The 17,543-nt window shown below is 48.8% G+C and overlaps 1 protein-coding gene across 1 annotated transcript in view; it reads right to left on the bottom strand.

The window, feature by feature from the left end:
* Positions 1 to 1,260: 1,260 nt before the first annotated feature.
* SEPTIN8 (septin 8) overlaps positions 1,261 to 17,543 on the bottom strand; it is a 37,514-nt gene continuing 21,231 nt past the window's right edge. The window contains exons 3-10 of the mRNA XM_064458268.1: positions 17,049 to 17,244; positions 16,172 to 16,358; positions 10,580 to 10,741; positions 9,045 to 9,141; positions 8,527 to 8,695; positions 8,137 to 8,269; positions 7,163 to 7,353; positions 1,261 to 4,214 (exon numbers count right to left, since the gene is read on the bottom strand). Of these exons, the coding sequence (XP_064314338.1) occupies positions 4,211 to 4,214; positions 7,163 to 7,353; positions 8,137 to 8,269; positions 8,527 to 8,695; positions 9,045 to 9,141; positions 10,580 to 10,741; positions 16,172 to 16,358; positions 17,049 to 17,244 (1,139 nt within the window). The 3' untranslated portion in view covers positions 1,261 to 4,210. The remainder of the gene's footprint in view (positions 4,215 to 7,162; positions 7,354 to 8,136; positions 8,270 to 8,526; positions 8,696 to 9,044; positions 9,142 to 10,579; positions 10,742 to 16,171; positions 16,359 to 17,048; positions 17,245 to 17,543) is intronic.

The following is a 17,543-nucleotide window of genomic DNA, read 5'->3' as shown; positions in this document are numbered from 1 at the left end:
CTTAGGTCCCTGAATGCACTTTCTCCTCTCTGGCCTCCCAGAAGATTTGGCTTTAGAAAGTATTGGGATGCAAAAGGCTGTAAAACATTTCAAACAGGCCACTTGGTGTCAACTGCTAAGTCCCCGCTAAGGCTTAGCCTTCAAAAATTGAACAGGCTGAAGCGACGAAACCCGAGCCCAGCGCAGGCTCAGACTTTCACCTGCCTCCTTGCGGGTGATCGCTACAGGCAACATCACACCAGCCCCAACACCGCTTCTGGTCAGCTGCCTGCGGGAGGACGCTGTACACCCTCACAGCACGGTACCGTAGCTGGGGTGACCGTCCCGGCCTTGTGAGAAGGTGGGATGCAAACAAGAGCACGTAAGATGAACAGAACTGCCCTCTGCCTTTTAAACAAGCTGCGTATTACATGCAAAAAGCAGAGGTCTCTTACAAAGTCAAATCCTGCAGCAACAGCACAGCCTCCCTGCACGTTTCTGAACTATTTCAGGAGCAGCCAGTATCACCGATTTGGTTTTGTTCTTGAAACTGGGGCTGCAGAAGCAGCTCCTATCGGAAGCACGACTTCAGCAAACCCTGTGAGTCAGCCAGGCTCCACGTGCTGGTTTTAAGAGCAGCATTTATCTCAGTCCAATACTGAATAAAACCCAGAGAGACCCTAAATTAACTCAATATAACTTCATATGCAGCAGTTCCCCAGAACAGACACCAAGAACAGCCCTTCAGGTAAAGCTTCAGCAGCAGCTCTCTGAAAAAAGAGCCCCAAACTAAAGCTGTGCTCCTTTTTGGGCCTTGATCTAAGTGTATGACGTGCTTCTCCAGAAAAAGCATACAGCTTTGCAAGTACCATCAGGAAACCGTCACCCTCCATCGCTGCTCCCTTGCCACCCTACCCTCAAATCACCCCTCCAGGCACGACGACAACAGTGAAACGGCCGGTAAATCACCCGCTCCGTCACCAGATCCCACAAAGGATCTGGTACAAACAAGCTGAAAGGCAACTTTCAGGGATGGCATTTGAATTAATACCTTAGAATTTCTCCCCAGATTACAAATGAAGTGCTTTTTGGCATACCGTACGCTTAGCTAATTGTTAACTAATTAGCTAATTTTATTTTTGAATGTTCCCAGTAGTCATAAGGCATCCTGTGGCTGGTAAGCTTTCAATCGTTACACGTTATTATTTCAGCAGAGATCCACTAGATAACCCAGGCTAGGTAACAGGAAACCCACCGCTAAATAAATGACACCACAAAAACTCAAAATACACGTGAGATTTAATAAAAGAAAAAAGTACAAAGTGAGTGGAGAGAAATTAAAGTAAAAAAAAAAAACAAACCAAAAGCTAAACCCAAACACATTTGGAATGACAAAGCGAGCGGATGTAGCACGTCCGAGAGGCTGCCGCTCCCCCGGGAGGTCCCCGAGGCACCTCCGCGTGCTCCGAGCCAACCACCCCGTCCCACCCCGGGGCATCCACCACAGCCAGGCATGAAGCCTACGGAGCTTAGAGCCCTTAAAACACATTTTAAATTAGAAAGCAGACAACATACATGATGGTAAATGTTTAAATGATAAGAAAACGGACAGTTTTTCCCATTAATACCAACCTTTTACGGATAAATGTATAAAACAGCTGAAAGACGTGTAACTGAACAGCCTCAGTCACTTCTGAAGGGTTTTTCTTTGACTTCTAGCCTACAAGCTGTAAATCTTCAGACTGGAGTGAGATCAGCATCATTTGTAACTCATTATGTAGAAATAAGCTACAGAACTACCCTACATACCGCATACTTCAATCTTGTCTCAGCCAAAAGGAAAAAAAATCAAGTACTAGAGGGAAAAAAAAGAATTACCGAGTTCCCCCGGGGAGATGCTGCTGCTGACTGCTCTAAAGAACACGTAACTACAGGGAAAAGGCAGGTCCGTCACAAAGTCAAAGCATATATGATCATCATCATCATCAAAATATCGTTCCATACATTCCAAATGTCTTCATCAGAAAAAGCTGGAAATTTCTCCACAATGCCCACGGATTTGAAGGTTTTTACTCTTTCGTTATCATCATTATTCGTAACTACTTGTTATTCTAGGAAAAAAGAATCGACCTCTGACGAGCCAGGGCAGGTAGGAACCACTTGCATAGATCTTGCTGGCTGCGGCATGAGATCGGGAGAAAACTACTGACTGGAAAAGTGATGGCGAGGCAGCCGTTGGCAAGCCCAGCGTCATCAGTTACTGTTTTCATAGCGCTGGCCTTGAGAAGCAAAACAATGAACCAAAGAGCGCTGCTCACTCATGCAATTAGTGCATCAGAGTTTCTCTCATTAGCAAAAAATCAACATTCTGCCCCTGATTTCCTACATGCGGTCAGCAGCGAGCCGGAACCGTCGTCTTGTGCGTAACAACAAGGTTTGGGCTCCTTGTACGTTTCGCTGAGGAAAAACACACGCTGACGCTCCTAACATTTGACAGCTGCTCTTTAAAATACATCTAACCTGGAGGCACAGCCTTAAAAATTCAGCGTTCAGCTTCCGGCAGACCCCCAATAGGGGCGCGTTAATTTTCACTCTCTGTAAAACGGCCCGATTTAAAAGGTACCCGCGAGATCTTCACGAGGGTCGTTCTTACACGCATCAAGTAACTCTGACATGGTTTTCAATAAATCCACGTAAAAGGCCAATGTCCACATGACAACAGTTTAACACCTGAGCCTATCTTTAGCGGGGGGGAAAAAAAAATAAAAGCTGCTTTGAGGGGATATGCAAGTTAAAGAACCTCATTTTACAATCCAGCAAAACGCTACCCTCAGAGCGCCCTGCAACGGCTCGGGTGCAAGGCCGTGCACCTCCTCCTGCAAGTCACATAAGGAATTTGCTGACATCTCAGCTTAAAGACAAATCTTTCAGGGCAAAAAAGAAAAAAAGAAAAAAAAATAATCACAGAAATCCTGTAACATTAATAACGAAATAAAAGGCACCCACTCACAACTAACACTTAGCCAGCCAGGGCTTTTATAAACTCTAAAGATGCTGGGTGGGATTAATATAAAATATTTGCTTGCTTTTAGCCTGTTACCTCATGGATGGAACTGGGGCCAACTACTTTTCCATGACAACACAACTAGGAAGCCTCTGTTCAGTTATTGTCCTGCCTTATCACCAAGTGGTTTAAATAGAAAAAAAAAATAAAAATACTATCGATGCTCATTATTCCTCTAAGCTCGGTTGCCCAGGAAAACGAGGCTGTGATTTCTAGGCACAACGAGTGTTTAAGGAAGCACCTTCTAAGAGGAATAGAGGCTGTCAGTATAAATACGGTGGGTAGCTCAAGATCAGGGGATTCTCCTTATTAGGCACATAATAAGTTTAAGGTTAAAGCGTAAAAGTAAAGAGGACCGCTTAAATAGCTTCTCGACAACAGTAAAATACATTGGTAAATGACAAGTGAAGAGTTACACAAATCCTGTAGTTCCACATTATACAACAAACTCTTATGAAAAATCTTTCTATATAAATGTTCTACTTTAGCAGTAAAGAAAATTCAAAACATTGTCCCATGAATTTTATTAACCACTCTCTCTCTCTTTATATATATATATATTATAAATGATGTAGAAAGTGTTTAGAGTAATTCAGGATTAAAATATATAATTACTGGAATTAGGGTTACTCAGACTAAGATTCCCAGGGCAGAAAGTCTATGCATTGTGTTTTTATACCCAATCTAAAAACTTACTCAAATCGAGACTTTTGTTAGAAAAATAAACGTTTCAGCATTCTTCATCCCACTCCTCACATTTGTGCACGCGCAGGGGAAGGTGGATGAGCCCCAGGCAGTCACCTTAGTCAATTAAAATAAATCTAGAAAGCAAGTATTTAGCTGGTGAGTAAGAAGAGTTCAGACAGACAGTTACGGTCACTTTATACACGGCTGTTCCATCACTGGGTTTTGAAGAAAACATCTTACTTTAGGGATTAGTCGACTTAGTTTAACAAAATGTACAGGGCAAGGTTACTTCCTTAAAACCTGATAAATTCTGTACAGGTAAGAGCGAGTCGTTACACCGCAACCACCGAAGATGCTCATTTTCTCTTTCACTTTGGTCCACTCACACAATGTTATGAGAAGGGTCACAGGGTGGGAAACTCAAGCAACTTAACACATGAAAGCACCAAGTCCACTCTTGGCCTGAAAGTCTGTGTGTGATTAACTGAAAGAAACAAAACATAAAAAAAAGAGCATGAATTAAAGTTATGAAAATTAAACAAAAGCAAAACGTAGCATAATATGTTAAAAAAAAAAAAAAAAAAAAAAAGAAGAGAAGGGCAAACACTGCTTGGGCATCTGAAGACTCACAGGCGAGAGCAACGCCCGGCACGCTGAGCACCCGCTCGGCAGCTGCAAGCGCAGAAAGGAACCTCGGCACAAGCCCTTTTGTTTCCCCTCAACACCCGCAATTCTTCCATCTCCATTTTTCACTTACTGAAGCTACTAAAAGCGCTGTGGTGAAACAGGAGATGATAAGAGGTTCAACTAGCTCCTCTAAAGCTTGAAACAACCAAACACCACCACCACCCCTCCCCGCCAAGATCCCTGTCTTTATTCCCCCTCCCCAAGCCCACAATATATTCCCAGCTCCTGCACAGCCCCAACATCTTCCCCATAAACTCTGGCCGTGCCTCAACTCTCATCCCCATCCCCATCCCCTCCCAGCAGCGATGAGCCCCCAGCATCCTCTGGGTCCCGCTTCCCTCGCGCCGCCCCGGGTGGGCGCCTGCCCCCGTGTAAGCAGAGTGCAAACCCCGAGCAAATGTTACACTCGGCTCTGTAAAGCACCGCTCCTCGTTTAGCAAAGCCACGGGCACGGCCCAAGCCCTGCACTCTGCCAGGGGAAGCTCTGCCGCCCGTCCCAGGGGGAGGATGCTGCCTGCCACCAGCTCCCCACATCCCAGCTGCCTCCCAGTCCCGTTCGGTTAAAAGATCTCAGTGAGAAAGCTGGCAAAGACTTGCTTGGGGATACACAGATCCTCTTAATGCCCGTTCGGTCTGCGGGGTTAACATCAAACCCGCCTGGGATGCGGCAGTGGGGCAGGGCTGTGCTCTGGCACACGGGATTCACGAGACCCCCGGCTCCTTTTGATGCCTCCCAAATAAAGAGGGGGTCTGGGAAGACAGGTCACTGGCCAGGCCAAGGGGAGGCATCTTCCTTTGTATTTTTTATTACAAATGTCATTATCCTGCTTAAGCAGAAACCCCCAAATACCACATTTTAAACTAGCTCAGAGGTTTGCGGGGCGGGGGGTGGGGAAGGAATCCCCAACCCAATCCAAAACCACTTCTCCCTAATTTATAAATTTTACTCCTGGTGACTGTGCACCCCCTCTAGCCGTGCTCTTGAGCTGGAGGTAGCCCCCCTACCCCAGCACCACACAGGGGCCCCCGCCACGCAGAGCACACGCTGTGGGAGCCCCTCAGTCCTTCATACGCCGCCCGAGCTGCCTTCTGCCGGCCCCGCTTCTGACCGCAGCCGGTTTCTAATTGCCACCCAGAAGAGGAAGAGTGTCCGGGCTCATGTCTGCAGGTGGGCTAAAACCAGCAAAGAGCAGGAAACCTATTTCTATCGCAGACAGACGGAGCGGAGGGGAAGCTGCAGCGTTTCCGCCTGGCCAGCGCACACAGCACATCACCGCCGGAGCATCCCAGCGACCGGCCTCGCTCACGCAAGTTAAGGGCGTGCGGCTCGGCGTGCTCGCCTTCTCCAAAGCAGACCTGGGCCCCAGGCTGCCCAGGTGTTCCCCCCCCCCCCCCAATTCATGTACGAGTTTAGCTGGATTAAACTCTATTTTCAGCAAAATATTCTACAAAGCGTTTTGGACTCTGTGCATGAGGTGGGACGTGCCTGGAGCATGCCGAGGGGTCTGCAGGAGAGTGCTTCGGTTTTGTTTTAACACCAACACATTTACATCCCAAGGAACTATGTTAAATAATACGCGCCGTTATCTTCCACGGGAAGAAACAAATTACTAGCACGTCAGTACCAGACTGAGCTTCTCTAGCGCTGCAGTTCACAGTGCACAAATCTCATCAGCATCGTGAAGCCGAACGTTGTGCTGTCAAGAGCAAACTCGGCTGTTGCTACTCTCGATGGCTCGTTTTTACCTTTTCATCATTAAAAGGCTCAGAAAGCACTGCCAGCAGCCTGTTCTGGGTTTGACAGAACGCAGTTCACGCTCTCAAGCTCCTTCACGCAAGAGGAAGTAACAAAAAATGCTGGAATAACAGAATTACCCGCTTGCATGATGGCGCTTCTCATTTTGCTCCCTAGCCAGTGTTCCTTGAAGACTGGCTTGAATGGAAGCAGGATCACCCCACCACCACCACCTTTTCTTCTTAAACGTGTTTGCCCTATTCCTGCTCTATCATTACACAACCAGGCAGCTGGAAGAACATTATTTGCATGCCCTCGCTCCACGCTCTTGCTGGCTTTGGCAATGCCAATTAACTTGCAGCAAGCAAAGATAAGAAACCTGCCTTTAGGGGAAAAGAGCCTTCTCATAAGCGGAACTGTGCCTTGGAGCCCTATTTCACATGGAGCCCTAATGAATTTCCGATGCATCTCCACTCTAAGCTGCTATTTCCTTCTTTACAGCTTTGCCTCTAAAAATAAATTAAGAGCACTCTACAAGGAGGGCCCCAAGCCTACAGATCACAGGGAGGGAGCGCATGACGGGGGACCTCATCTGGAAGACATTACAACTGCGTCAGGATCATCCCCGCTCCTCTCTGCTGGGGACAAGGTGCAGCTTATTTCTAGGCACGTTCCCGTCTGTCTCCAGGAGCAGATGGCTCGCAGGATTACTCGAGCTGGCTGTCACAGAGGCAAGGGCAAACCCCGCGGGACTCTCAGCCTTTAGAGAATGGCCCCAAATTTCAAATCCTTCCTGCCAGCAGCCACCAAGGCTTCCCCAGGGCAGTGCCTGGGCACAGGTGGACCCCGTCTCTCCTCCACTTCAGGCAAAGAGTCAGAAGGGTAGGAATTAGGATTCCAAAATCCCCTTTTCCATGTGCTGCCTAAGCAATTGACTAAACATTAATGCACCTGAGCAGACACTCAGCTTCCCAGCGGCAGAGGAGAAAGACTCAAGTTCAGTCACTTACTTTTTCTTGTCTTTGTCCTTCTTCAGTGGCTGCTGTGAGGTAGCCTGCAAGGATTGGGACTGCAAGGTTTCCATCGCTACTTTCCGCCTGTTGAAGGCATTCATCTCTTCCTCCAGCTCCCGCCTCTTCTCCTCCACCTTCCTTTTCTCTTCCTGGTGTATCCTTTTTAAGTGCTCAAATTTCTCATGCAGCTGGTAGGAGACAAACCCTCTGAGCATCGCATCCAGCACAACCGCCCGGCTGCGCTCCCCTCGGAGCCACAGTCACTCTTCCCGCACGAATCCCCACCACCCCACCGAGACCGACCAGCCGGCGGGGTACGGCAGCCGGCACCCCTGCGCTGTGCAAGCCCCTCGGCAGAGCTGACCTCCGGGCAGCCAAAAGCAGTGAAGAGACAATAAATTCAGCTCTGCCTGACACCGCGTATCGAATGGGAGAAAGCGTGAGCCCTAGGTAAGTGCACTGAGGATCTCAGCTCAGTCTGCAGCCCTGCCATGGGGCCGTGGGCATCGCCAGCTCTTTTGCTTCTCACTAGTTTTGAAGATGGCCCATTTATTTCCTCCCCAGTCATGGCAGCTGCCCATGGCCTCACGCCACTGACCCGGGGGACTCCAGCCCAGTTGTCCCCTTTACTCTTCCACCCAGAGAGCCTCCAGGGGTGAAGTCTACCCGACATGGATGCTCAAAACATCCTGCCTTGCCCTTCACTCTCCAAGCAGCAGCCGAGCCTCCTACACACTGCACAGGATGGGGAAGACTGTTGTTTCTAAGGCACCTAAACCAGTGATGCTGTTTTGAAAACATTACCCCGCGTCCCCTTCTCTGAGTGGGGGAAGGTGTGCGTGTGAGTTTGCTTCGGCTGGTGAGGTCTGCTCAGGAGATGCATGCGCTTTCCAGGATTCATATGTTGCCCAGACCCAGATCCTATGCTGGCTGTATTTTGGGCTCCTCTCACAGGTTTTTGGCACACCCACCTCTCTCTCCTTCTCCTTCAGCTCTGCCTCCGTCTCCTTGACTTTGTTAACAAACATTTGTCTCATTTCTTCCTCTTTCTTCTGGAGCTCGCCCAAGAACTCTTTCCTTTTGGTCTCATATGTTTCTTGGAGGCTGGGGAAGAAAGCAAACGAAATCCAGACTCTTTGGACACCAATGAGTTAGGGATGGAGAAATGCACGCCTGTGTATGTTGCTTAAAGACAAACAGGCAGGGAAAGGAATGCCACCAAAGCCAGCTGCGAAGTTCAAACCCAGTGCTGGTATTTTCCAGCCCAGCTTTGTAGATATCACCTACAAACCTCCCATTTTTTTGGGGTGTCAGTACCAAAGTACGGCTCTACATTGACGACGGACGTGAAGGCCGCTCACCTGAAGGGCTGGCTGTCTGGATCCGTGTCCTTGAAGCCCATCTCCTCCAGTTTGCACCTCCTGTACAGCTCATAGTGGCGGGTGTGAGTCTGCTCCCGAAGATCCTCCATGTTGACTCGGATCAGCATTTCCCGCAGTTTCACGAAGTCACAGTGACTTTCGTTCTCAACTGATGGAAGCAAAGGGAGAAGTCAGCAAACCGCACACACGGCGAGGGAGCACCAACGCCCGTACGGATTAACTCCAAAAACTCCCCACCCAAGGGCCTCTACCTGTTGTTCCACACAACACGGCCCCTTGATGCAGGGATTGCTGTTGACCATTCCTAGCAGCAGGTAGGAATGGGAACTCAAAGGAAGGATTGGCCAAGCCACAAAAGGCCGCGCAGGACGTTTCTGCACCGTTTAGCACAGGGCACCTTCACGCGCAGGCGCTGGCGGGAGGGCAGGGCTGGAGGGGGTGCCAGCGCGCACACACAGGGGCGGTTTGCAGCGGGTGCCCGGCTCGCAGCGCCTCACCTTGCACCACTCCCCACGGGTACTGCCGGGCTCTCACCAGCTTGTTCCCAACTTTCACCTCCTCCGTGCTGCCGACCACAGCGAAGGGCAGATGAGCCTGAAACAAAGCCAAAGCCAGGGACTCAGCGCGTGGGCTAACCCCTCAGCAAACAGCCTGACCATTAGATCCCCCTCACCCAGGCACAGGACCTGCTTCAAAAAGTCCCTCCTCCGAAGCAATCAATTTCCAAATACTCAGAGGGGTCTCTACTATGAACCGGGATACTACGACAGAGAGCAGCGTAGGGCCATAGCACGGCTTACTAGCAACGCTGGCTGGGCTGAAATAGATGGGGAAATATTGTAGGAACACCACGATCATTATTGATCTCCCTCTACCCATTTGTCAGGCTGCTCTTGCAGCTGTGGTCTCGCCACACGCCAAGAGCAGGGCACTCCCTGCCTTGGAGAAAGCACGAGCGCATCCGTAACCAGGCCTTGGCACAGTTTGTGTGTGGGCACTGGCAGAGACAAGTGCAGGATACAACGTGTGCTCTCCCAGCCTGCGAAGCATCAAGCGCAGCCAGGAAGCAGGGCACCGTCCTCCAGCACTGCAGGAGAGGAGCCACGGAGCAGGTGCTTCAGCAGGACGAGGCTGACAAAATCCTTCACTTTTAGGAGGAAATGGGTCCAGAAGCGTGGAATTGGCAGAAAAGCGGCCAAGAGTATTTTCACTGGGGGGAAAGGGGGAAAGGAAAAGAAAAACCAAGCAAGCGTAGCTTCCGTTTTTCTCCCCAGTGCACACAGCTTCCAATTATTTTAAGAGTGCATCCTCCAAATTTTTTCACTAATTCAGGAAAAAAAAGCACTGTTATAGTGAAAACACATTTCTAGTTGACCCAGAAAGTTTAAAAAAAAAGAAAAAAGGGGGCGTGTATGTGAAAGAAAAAGACACAGCACGTAATCAGAAAGTTATGCAGGAAAATGTTCATTTTGGTGAAAAAGTTACTATTTATTTCAAAAATCGACATGGAAATATTTCGGCTGTTTCTACTGCAATAGCTACACTGATATGGGAGACAGGAAACTTGAAAGCGTTTTGCACATGCTTCAGCTAGGTCTGAATTTGATCTTTGAATTTCAAGAGAGACAAAAATAGAGTCTAACACTTTTTATTCTCCTCATTTTATATTGGGTTTTCTTGTCTTAGCTTCCTCTTAAGTCAGAAGGCTAACGTAAATCTTAACTGTAAAATTTTGATTCCAAGTTTCTCCCTCCTCAAATGAAAAGTAGCCAGAATGAATTTTGAAGAAAGTATTTTTCAAAAATTCAATAAAATAAATGTTAGACCTGAGCCGAGTTTCTCCAGAGAGCCCACACATTTTAATTAATTCTGTATGCAACAGCCTTAGGCGTCTGTCAGATCCACAGCTCAGCTTTCAAACAGATTTAGTGTCTGGACAATCCCAATGAAACTTGCCCCTCAAATGCATTTTTGTGCGGTAATTTGATTCGTCACAGCTCCTGGAGGCCATGCGATTGGCAGCGTTACTCACATTCATCACAGAGTTGATCTCAGCGACTGCTTCGTCGTCTGTGGGAAACTGATAGATCTGCACACCATTGCTGACCAGCTCGCTCATTATCTTTATCTTGAATTTGTGCAACTCGCTCTTGGAGATGGTGTCTGCTTTGGCAATGATCGGGATGATGTTCACCTACGGCAGGAGGAAGGAAGGAAAAATAAGCAGGTGAGCAGCAACGGGGCAAGCAGGTCTGTCGGGAGCACAGGTGCTCACGGGGTGACCCAGGTCCTACCCCGGCAGCTGCTTTACATTTCATAAAACCACAAAGGTGCTACGTGTTGCATGCGAGCTGCAGCACAAGCCCAGATGAACACTAGAGGGAAGAGTTTTCCAGGACTAATTTGGCTACAAGACTTCCAGATAAACCGAAGACAAAACCCTGCAATAAATATACAACGAGCAGATCAAAGGCTCTGCTCTTGTCTGTGTGTTTTGTTACACACTTCAAGGGAGGCAGAGACGGCGTAACTGTCAGATCTCCAGTTATCACCTATCCACTTCTGGCTGTGCTGACAAACCGCTTGAGAAGATAAGCGCAAGGATGAAACGCTGCAGCAGGCTGATGTGAAGCCCTCCTGTGCTCAAGCAGAAAGAGCAGGAACTCAGATGCTTTCACAGCAGCTGCGGATCCTTCCTGAGGACCCCCAAGCCCCTCCACGAGGATCACGCCGTGCAGATTACACAGACCACCTGGGGAAGGCGCAGGGTGCCATACAGCAGACAGGAGATTTGCTTTCATACTTCTGTTGCTCGGCTTCGGTGCCGCACCAGCAGTCACCAAGCACCGTACCCCACACCGCTTCATCGACCCAGGTTTCAAAGCCGCACACAAGCCGCAGGGCGGGGAGACCCCCGTGCCCAGCACGTACCAAGATCGAGAGCGAACGAGGGCCACGTCCCACATCCTTCAGGAGGGGTGTGGTTCACTATGGCCCCGTGCTTTGAGAGCTACAGCAGGGCAGGATCTGTCACAGGAACCTCTATTAGAGGTTGCTGCTACGCCCAGAAAGGCCAAGTGCAACACTGCTAACCACTGCTTAAACAAACAACAAAACTCGTCTGCCTGAACAGCAGCCAAATTCATAGCAGTAAAACAGAAGAATTCAGACAAATGAGGGGAAAGTCTGATGTGCCATCTCACACTTCTCAATAGCCAATGCTTTTTGTCTTACAGACTAGAAATTCATAACAGCCATTTGGTCTCCAGTGGGTGCCCATTAAAATAAAAGACCTTGCTTTCCCAGCTCAAGTTCTCTTTGTAGCTCAGTGTTTTTTCCACACTGCTTGTTTTTTCTCCCCCCCTCTGGTTTAGCACTCACTAAATACAAAGAGCATTTACTCGCTCCAAAAGAAAATCATCTCAATTTGCTCATTTCAAATTTATCTGAGAGGATAAACTCTTCTTTCTCAGCCACTGATCTGGCCTCTTTCACCAAGGACCACAAACCCACACAGAACAAGGTCTGCTGGTCTCAGTCCACTCCTCAGCAGGACAATGTCCTCATCACAAAGGTTAAAAGGGCCGTGACCACAGCTGGGTGTCTCGCTGACCTGCTGAGAGCCAAGGAGCTTGGATCCACCATCTCACAGAGAAGAAGGGTCAGCTCAGGGCTCCGGCTCAGCCCTGCCTCCAACGAGGCAGGAGGTGCAGCACCTGGAGCCTGGCACGGCTTCCCCAGCAGCAGGAGAAGGCAGGCTCTGTGCCCACAGCCGCTGCCCCAGCAGTACTCAAAGAAGGTGCAAACCGAGGTTGGTTCAAGTCCCCTCCAACCAGGTTCCTCATGCTTTGAAAAGGCAACTCGGTCAGCACGTGCTGACACAGAGTTCAAAACCCAAAAGGGTTTTACAAGTTGTCCTATTTCCAGTAATCAATAGTAATATCAAAACTGTGGAGTCCTGGAAATGGCATATGGGTGTATCTCCCCCTCCTTCTCTCTTCTTCCCCTGTGAGTTCCTGAATTTTTTAAATCATTACTCTTTTATTTTGATTTCACGTGTGCCTTGTAAACCCACAAGCTGGAATCCCACGCTTAACAAGTGATACCTGGAGCACCATACAATTATCTTCCTATTTATCTTTTCCTGAGCATTGGCACCCAAAAGCTGCCTAAGTCTAGAATGAGCTCATCCCTTTATACGAAGGAGAAAGGATGGAAAAGTTTGGACACAAGAAACAAATGAGATATGAGATGCTACTGAACTGAACTGTGTGTCTAATCCTGCCCTGCTACAGCACCTTCCACGCATCCAGTTCTATGCAAAGGCCACAGTGTGTGGCACAGAGGTTAGTGCCAGACAAACTGATATTCACCTAGCCTGAGAAGTCACCTCTCCTTCCTGAAGAGGTTATAAAAACCCAATACAAGGCAGAGATGCCGTGCGAGGTTTCTCTCTCCACTCTTACACAAATAATGTTTACCTTGAGTTACAGGCAAAATCCCAGAGCAACATTCTTCTATTGCTCTTCCACTATGAGATATTCTCTATTTAAAGATCTGGTAATAAAATCATGAAGGTAACTACTGGAGCGTCATCCCACCAAATGTGGCAGGCGTGCAGCGTTCCCTTGACTGTCATCCATGTGCTGGAAGTCTTTGCGGGAGCTGGAATTACAGCCAGAGGAAGTCTGTGCTTCAGACAAGACAGTGAACTCCCACGCACACACCGAAAATGCAGCTCTTTCTCAAGTCATTCTGACCACAGAGTTATTTCTCATCTCCAAAAATAAAACTTACAAGAACATGCCAAAATAAGTCAGTTGGTAGAAAATAATTTTGCTAATACAATACGGCTACATGGATTTTCACCCTGTGAAATACAGCTGGATTCTTCCCCATCCCAAAGTGTTCCCAAATGCAAGTCCCAGCAAAGCCAAGAGGCAAATCCTACCTTGGAAACCGAACAGCAGAGGCACAAACTAGCCTGGAGCGTCCCCACTGGCCAGTGACCCGCCTAGGACGTGTCAGCTAATGAAGGGCAAGCAATTAGCCCCAGCTCGTAAACAGCACACGCTGGCTGGAAACCATCCAGAGACAACAACCAGGGAGCCCCGGGATGCCCACGGCAGCACACAGCGGTGCCATCGCTTCCCAGGGCAGGGCTGTGGCGTAAATCAATAGATCACCTCCTCATCTCATACATATGGGATTTTATTTATCTCCTCCTTTTCCCGGGTTAAACCCAATGGAAAGCCAACCCCTGCCAGGTCATACGTGCTTCCCACCTACCAGCCAGCCACGTTTCATCTACAGAGAACCACTTCTGAAGACGCTTCTAGCTCTCTGGCTGTAATTAAATACCCTAGACAACAGCTGGCCATGAGCTCAGCTGAACAAATATTGTATTACAGTACAATGGAAGATTTTGTTTACAAAACAGCTTTACCCAGAAGGGATTTTGTAAACTTTACACCAAAAGCAAGATTCATTCTCGAAATCAGACAGAATCCAAAGCCTGCCCATCATGTGATGCCATGCCACTGGTGTGGTAAAGCGAAGGTGTAACTGAGCCAGGTTCCTACAAAACCCCTGGTGAACTAGTCCCAGAGGCCGAGACAGCAGAGCACACAGCAAAGCATTGCCTCTGATACACCTTTTGTCCCCATGGGCCCCATTCTTCAACTGTAAAACAGGGGCCACCGGCCTCGTAAAGATTCCCAAGAGGAAAGCCAGGTTCAGGTGTGCTCACATGGCTGCAGACATGAGTCTCTGCTCAGCCAGGGTAACCGCTCGCTGTTAGTGGTCTGGAGCAGATTGGAAGCTGCCTGGGGTTTCCTGACACCCCACTTTGCTCTGCCCATGCACTGGCCCCCAAGCACAAGTGGTTCATGTGTATTTGGAAGGGGGCACGGTGCCGTCAGGCACAAATCATTAAGGAATGCCTGGAAAGCGCCTTGATGTCCTGGGATGACACCGGTGCAGAAATGCAACGTAAATCCCTGACACCCAGAAAATATCAATGATCTCTACTTGCTCATTCATTTCCACGTGCCTGCCTGTGCGAGGCCACCATGAAATCCAAGAAGTTCTCACACTGTGGTAAGGAGATGAGAGCAAAGGGACAGAATGACTTCAAAGGGCACTATTTAAGTGGAAGTTTAGAAATATAAAAAGTTTGCGTGCGCCCAAAGTTCTCATCTCTGCACAAGTACAAGGGATTTATTTTGGTACTACCCAAGGACCACATTAAAGGCAGTCATGGAGAGATGTGAAAAGTAGGGAATGTAGAAGGGAAGAAAGAGAAAAGCTTTGTGGGACCACCAGCACCAAGGGGAATCGGGCAAAAAACTTTGCTCCGAGCATATTTCTGGGAACATGTAATGCTGGCACCGCACCAAGAGACAAGAGTTTAATAAGGGAAAGTTTTTGGATTCCTGATGAAGTCAGTGTAACAGCCACCACGGTTACAAACAGCTCACTGCAGTGGGAAGCCAGCGCCTGCTCTGGAGCAGGGCCAAGAAAAAGCAGGCCAACAGCCCCGGGAGGCGAGGGCAAACAGCAGGGACTCTGCGAGGGGGAGCTCTACCTGCCAGGACAGTCCAGCAGAGCTGCACATGGACAACGGCCAGAGAAGAGAGCGTTCCCTCAATGTAACCCAGGGGACCGCCAGTTACTGCAGGGTCCCAGTTGCCTTGTAGCCACCCTCTGTAGACTGATCAGCATCCGCCGCCTTGCTGCTAAAACACTGCTCTGAGAGACAGGAAGTTCTTGCAAAGAAAAGAAGAGATGCTGCTGCCACTAGTGACCTTTGAAGCTCCTGCAGCTCCCTGGAAGCCAGCTGGAACTACCAAAAGTGTGTCAGAAACCTCCTCCGAGCTGCAGGAATATGAGCAGTAGACAGTTAAGTAACCCCCAAGGCAGTAACAGTTTACGCACAAAGAAGAAACCCCCAGCTAGACCCTCTCACAACCCACTTTCAGGATGCCTATGACCTTGAGAATTTCTCACTATATTTACATTTTCAGAAGATTGCGTGATATCCTCTACAGATCATCTGGAACTACCAGGAGTGACAGCTCACACACTCCCAGTGCACCAGCATGCACAGCCAACGCTTCCCTTCAGCCCTTGTCAAAAGGTGGTGGTCGGCACAGCAGAGGCATCCACCGTTGCGGTGGGTCTCAGCCCCTCTGTCCCTGCTGACAGGTCAGGACAGCAGAGGTGGCTCCGCAGTTTCCACAGTTCAGCTGCAGGAGCTGGAAGACATCCTGTACTCCTGTAAAGAAGAGCTACTAAAGATGCAGCTGATGGCTTTGATAAATAAATATGAACCGATCTGGGTAAGACTCTTACAGTGATGGACACTCTAGACTTCACACAGCTAGCTGGAAAACAGGTTTTTCACCTGATGTTTTTCAGGAAAGCCAGTGAGAAATAAAGCACAGGACCTCAGCAACGCACCAGGGCAGACTACGTTTTACCAGAGTCCTAAAAACATCTCAGTTTACATGCAGGAAGGAGTCCAGCACTCACACGGAAGGAACGGAGCCTTCCACGTGACAATCAATATTAACAGAAGCACCAGCACTTCCAGAAAGAGGGACCACGGTCTCCAACCCCTTACCTTGCTATCCAGCTTCTTCATTGTCACCAGGTCCAAGGACTTGAGTGAGTGTCCGGTTGGGGTGATGAAGTACAGGCAGACGTGAATCCTCGTATCATGATAGTTGAAGAGAGAGCGGCGGATTTTCAGCTCTTCTTGCAAATAGTTTTCAAACTGCGTATCAATGTACTCAACTATTGGCCTGTAACTAAAACCAGACCATTAGCAACCCAGATACTGGAGCTCAAAATTACATAGTTTGAGGGCTTAAGGAGTTCTCCTAGACATACCACGGTATCACGTAAAAAGTACTTATAAGACTCAAACAATTTAGCCTTACAACAGGGTATGTGCGGCATTTACACACAGACCTTATAACCCAAAGGTTGCCGGGGTCTCCCGAGGCTGCACTGCAACACGTAAGGACAGTGGAGCATGGGAAGATGACTACTTCCACAGACCAAACTTTGCCCAGATCTCAGGACTGAGCCATCTGGCTGTAGCAATGCAACATGACCAAGGAGAGACCTTGGAGTCGCCGGAAACCTTTACCTGGGGCTTGAACAAGATGTCTGTGTAATTAAATGAGACAGGTCCAGAGACACCGATCACTGCCAGACAGATAATTCCCAACCCTGCACTGAGGACAGCTTGTAACTGCTCACGCTCCTGGAGGACACCATTCTCTGTTGGAAAGACCTCCTATGACCTCTCTGTTCGGCTCCTCACCCAATTCCCTCTACACGTAGTCCCCAGACCCAGAGCCACTGCAGGGAGCTACTCTATTAACAGAGACACAGACATCTCCTCTGCAACACTGCAAGCAAGCCTGCAGGCAGTTCATGCCTAAGCATCAAAGGCAAGCCCAGAAATGCCAAGCAGATGGCACGAGACCTGCCTTTCATCTTTATTTATCTGATCCCCAAATCCAACTGCATCCACGATCGTTAACTTCAGGTGGACGTTGCTCTCCTGCAGGTCGTAGGTCCGTGGCCGCAAGCGAACCGTGCTCTCGTAGTGACTGGCTTCCTCCGTCTCAAATGTGGTGTTGAAGAGGGTATTCATTAGTGTGGATTTCCCAATGCCGGTCTCACCTGGGAAGGAGAAATCATCAGCTCACTGCAGCATGAATTTGTCACAGGTACTTCATGGAACATTAATTACAGAGCAGAACTAAATTATACTGTGAAAGGTTACTACAAACTGGTTGTGGACAGACATATAGTTGCCACAGAAGTAAATGCATTCTCAAAGGCCTCCCATGCTTAAGGCAAAGCTAACACAGAGCACTTCGGTCTCATCTCCCAGTGAGGATGCTACAGCACAGCAAAACACACTATCTTCCCCTCCACGGACCCTGCCTTGGCTTGGGATCCTGCACCAGAGAAGCTGG

This window comes from Phalacrocorax carbo, chromosome 8 (genome assembly GCF_963921805.1).
Source record: "Phalacrocorax carbo chromosome 8, bPhaCar2.1, whole genome shotgun sequence".
Taxonomy (NCBI): domain Eukaryota; kingdom Metazoa; phylum Chordata; class Aves; order Suliformes; family Phalacrocoracidae; genus Phalacrocorax; species Phalacrocorax carbo.
Note: the sequence above shows the minus strand (reverse complement) of the source record. Positions and strands in the feature narration are given on the sequence as shown.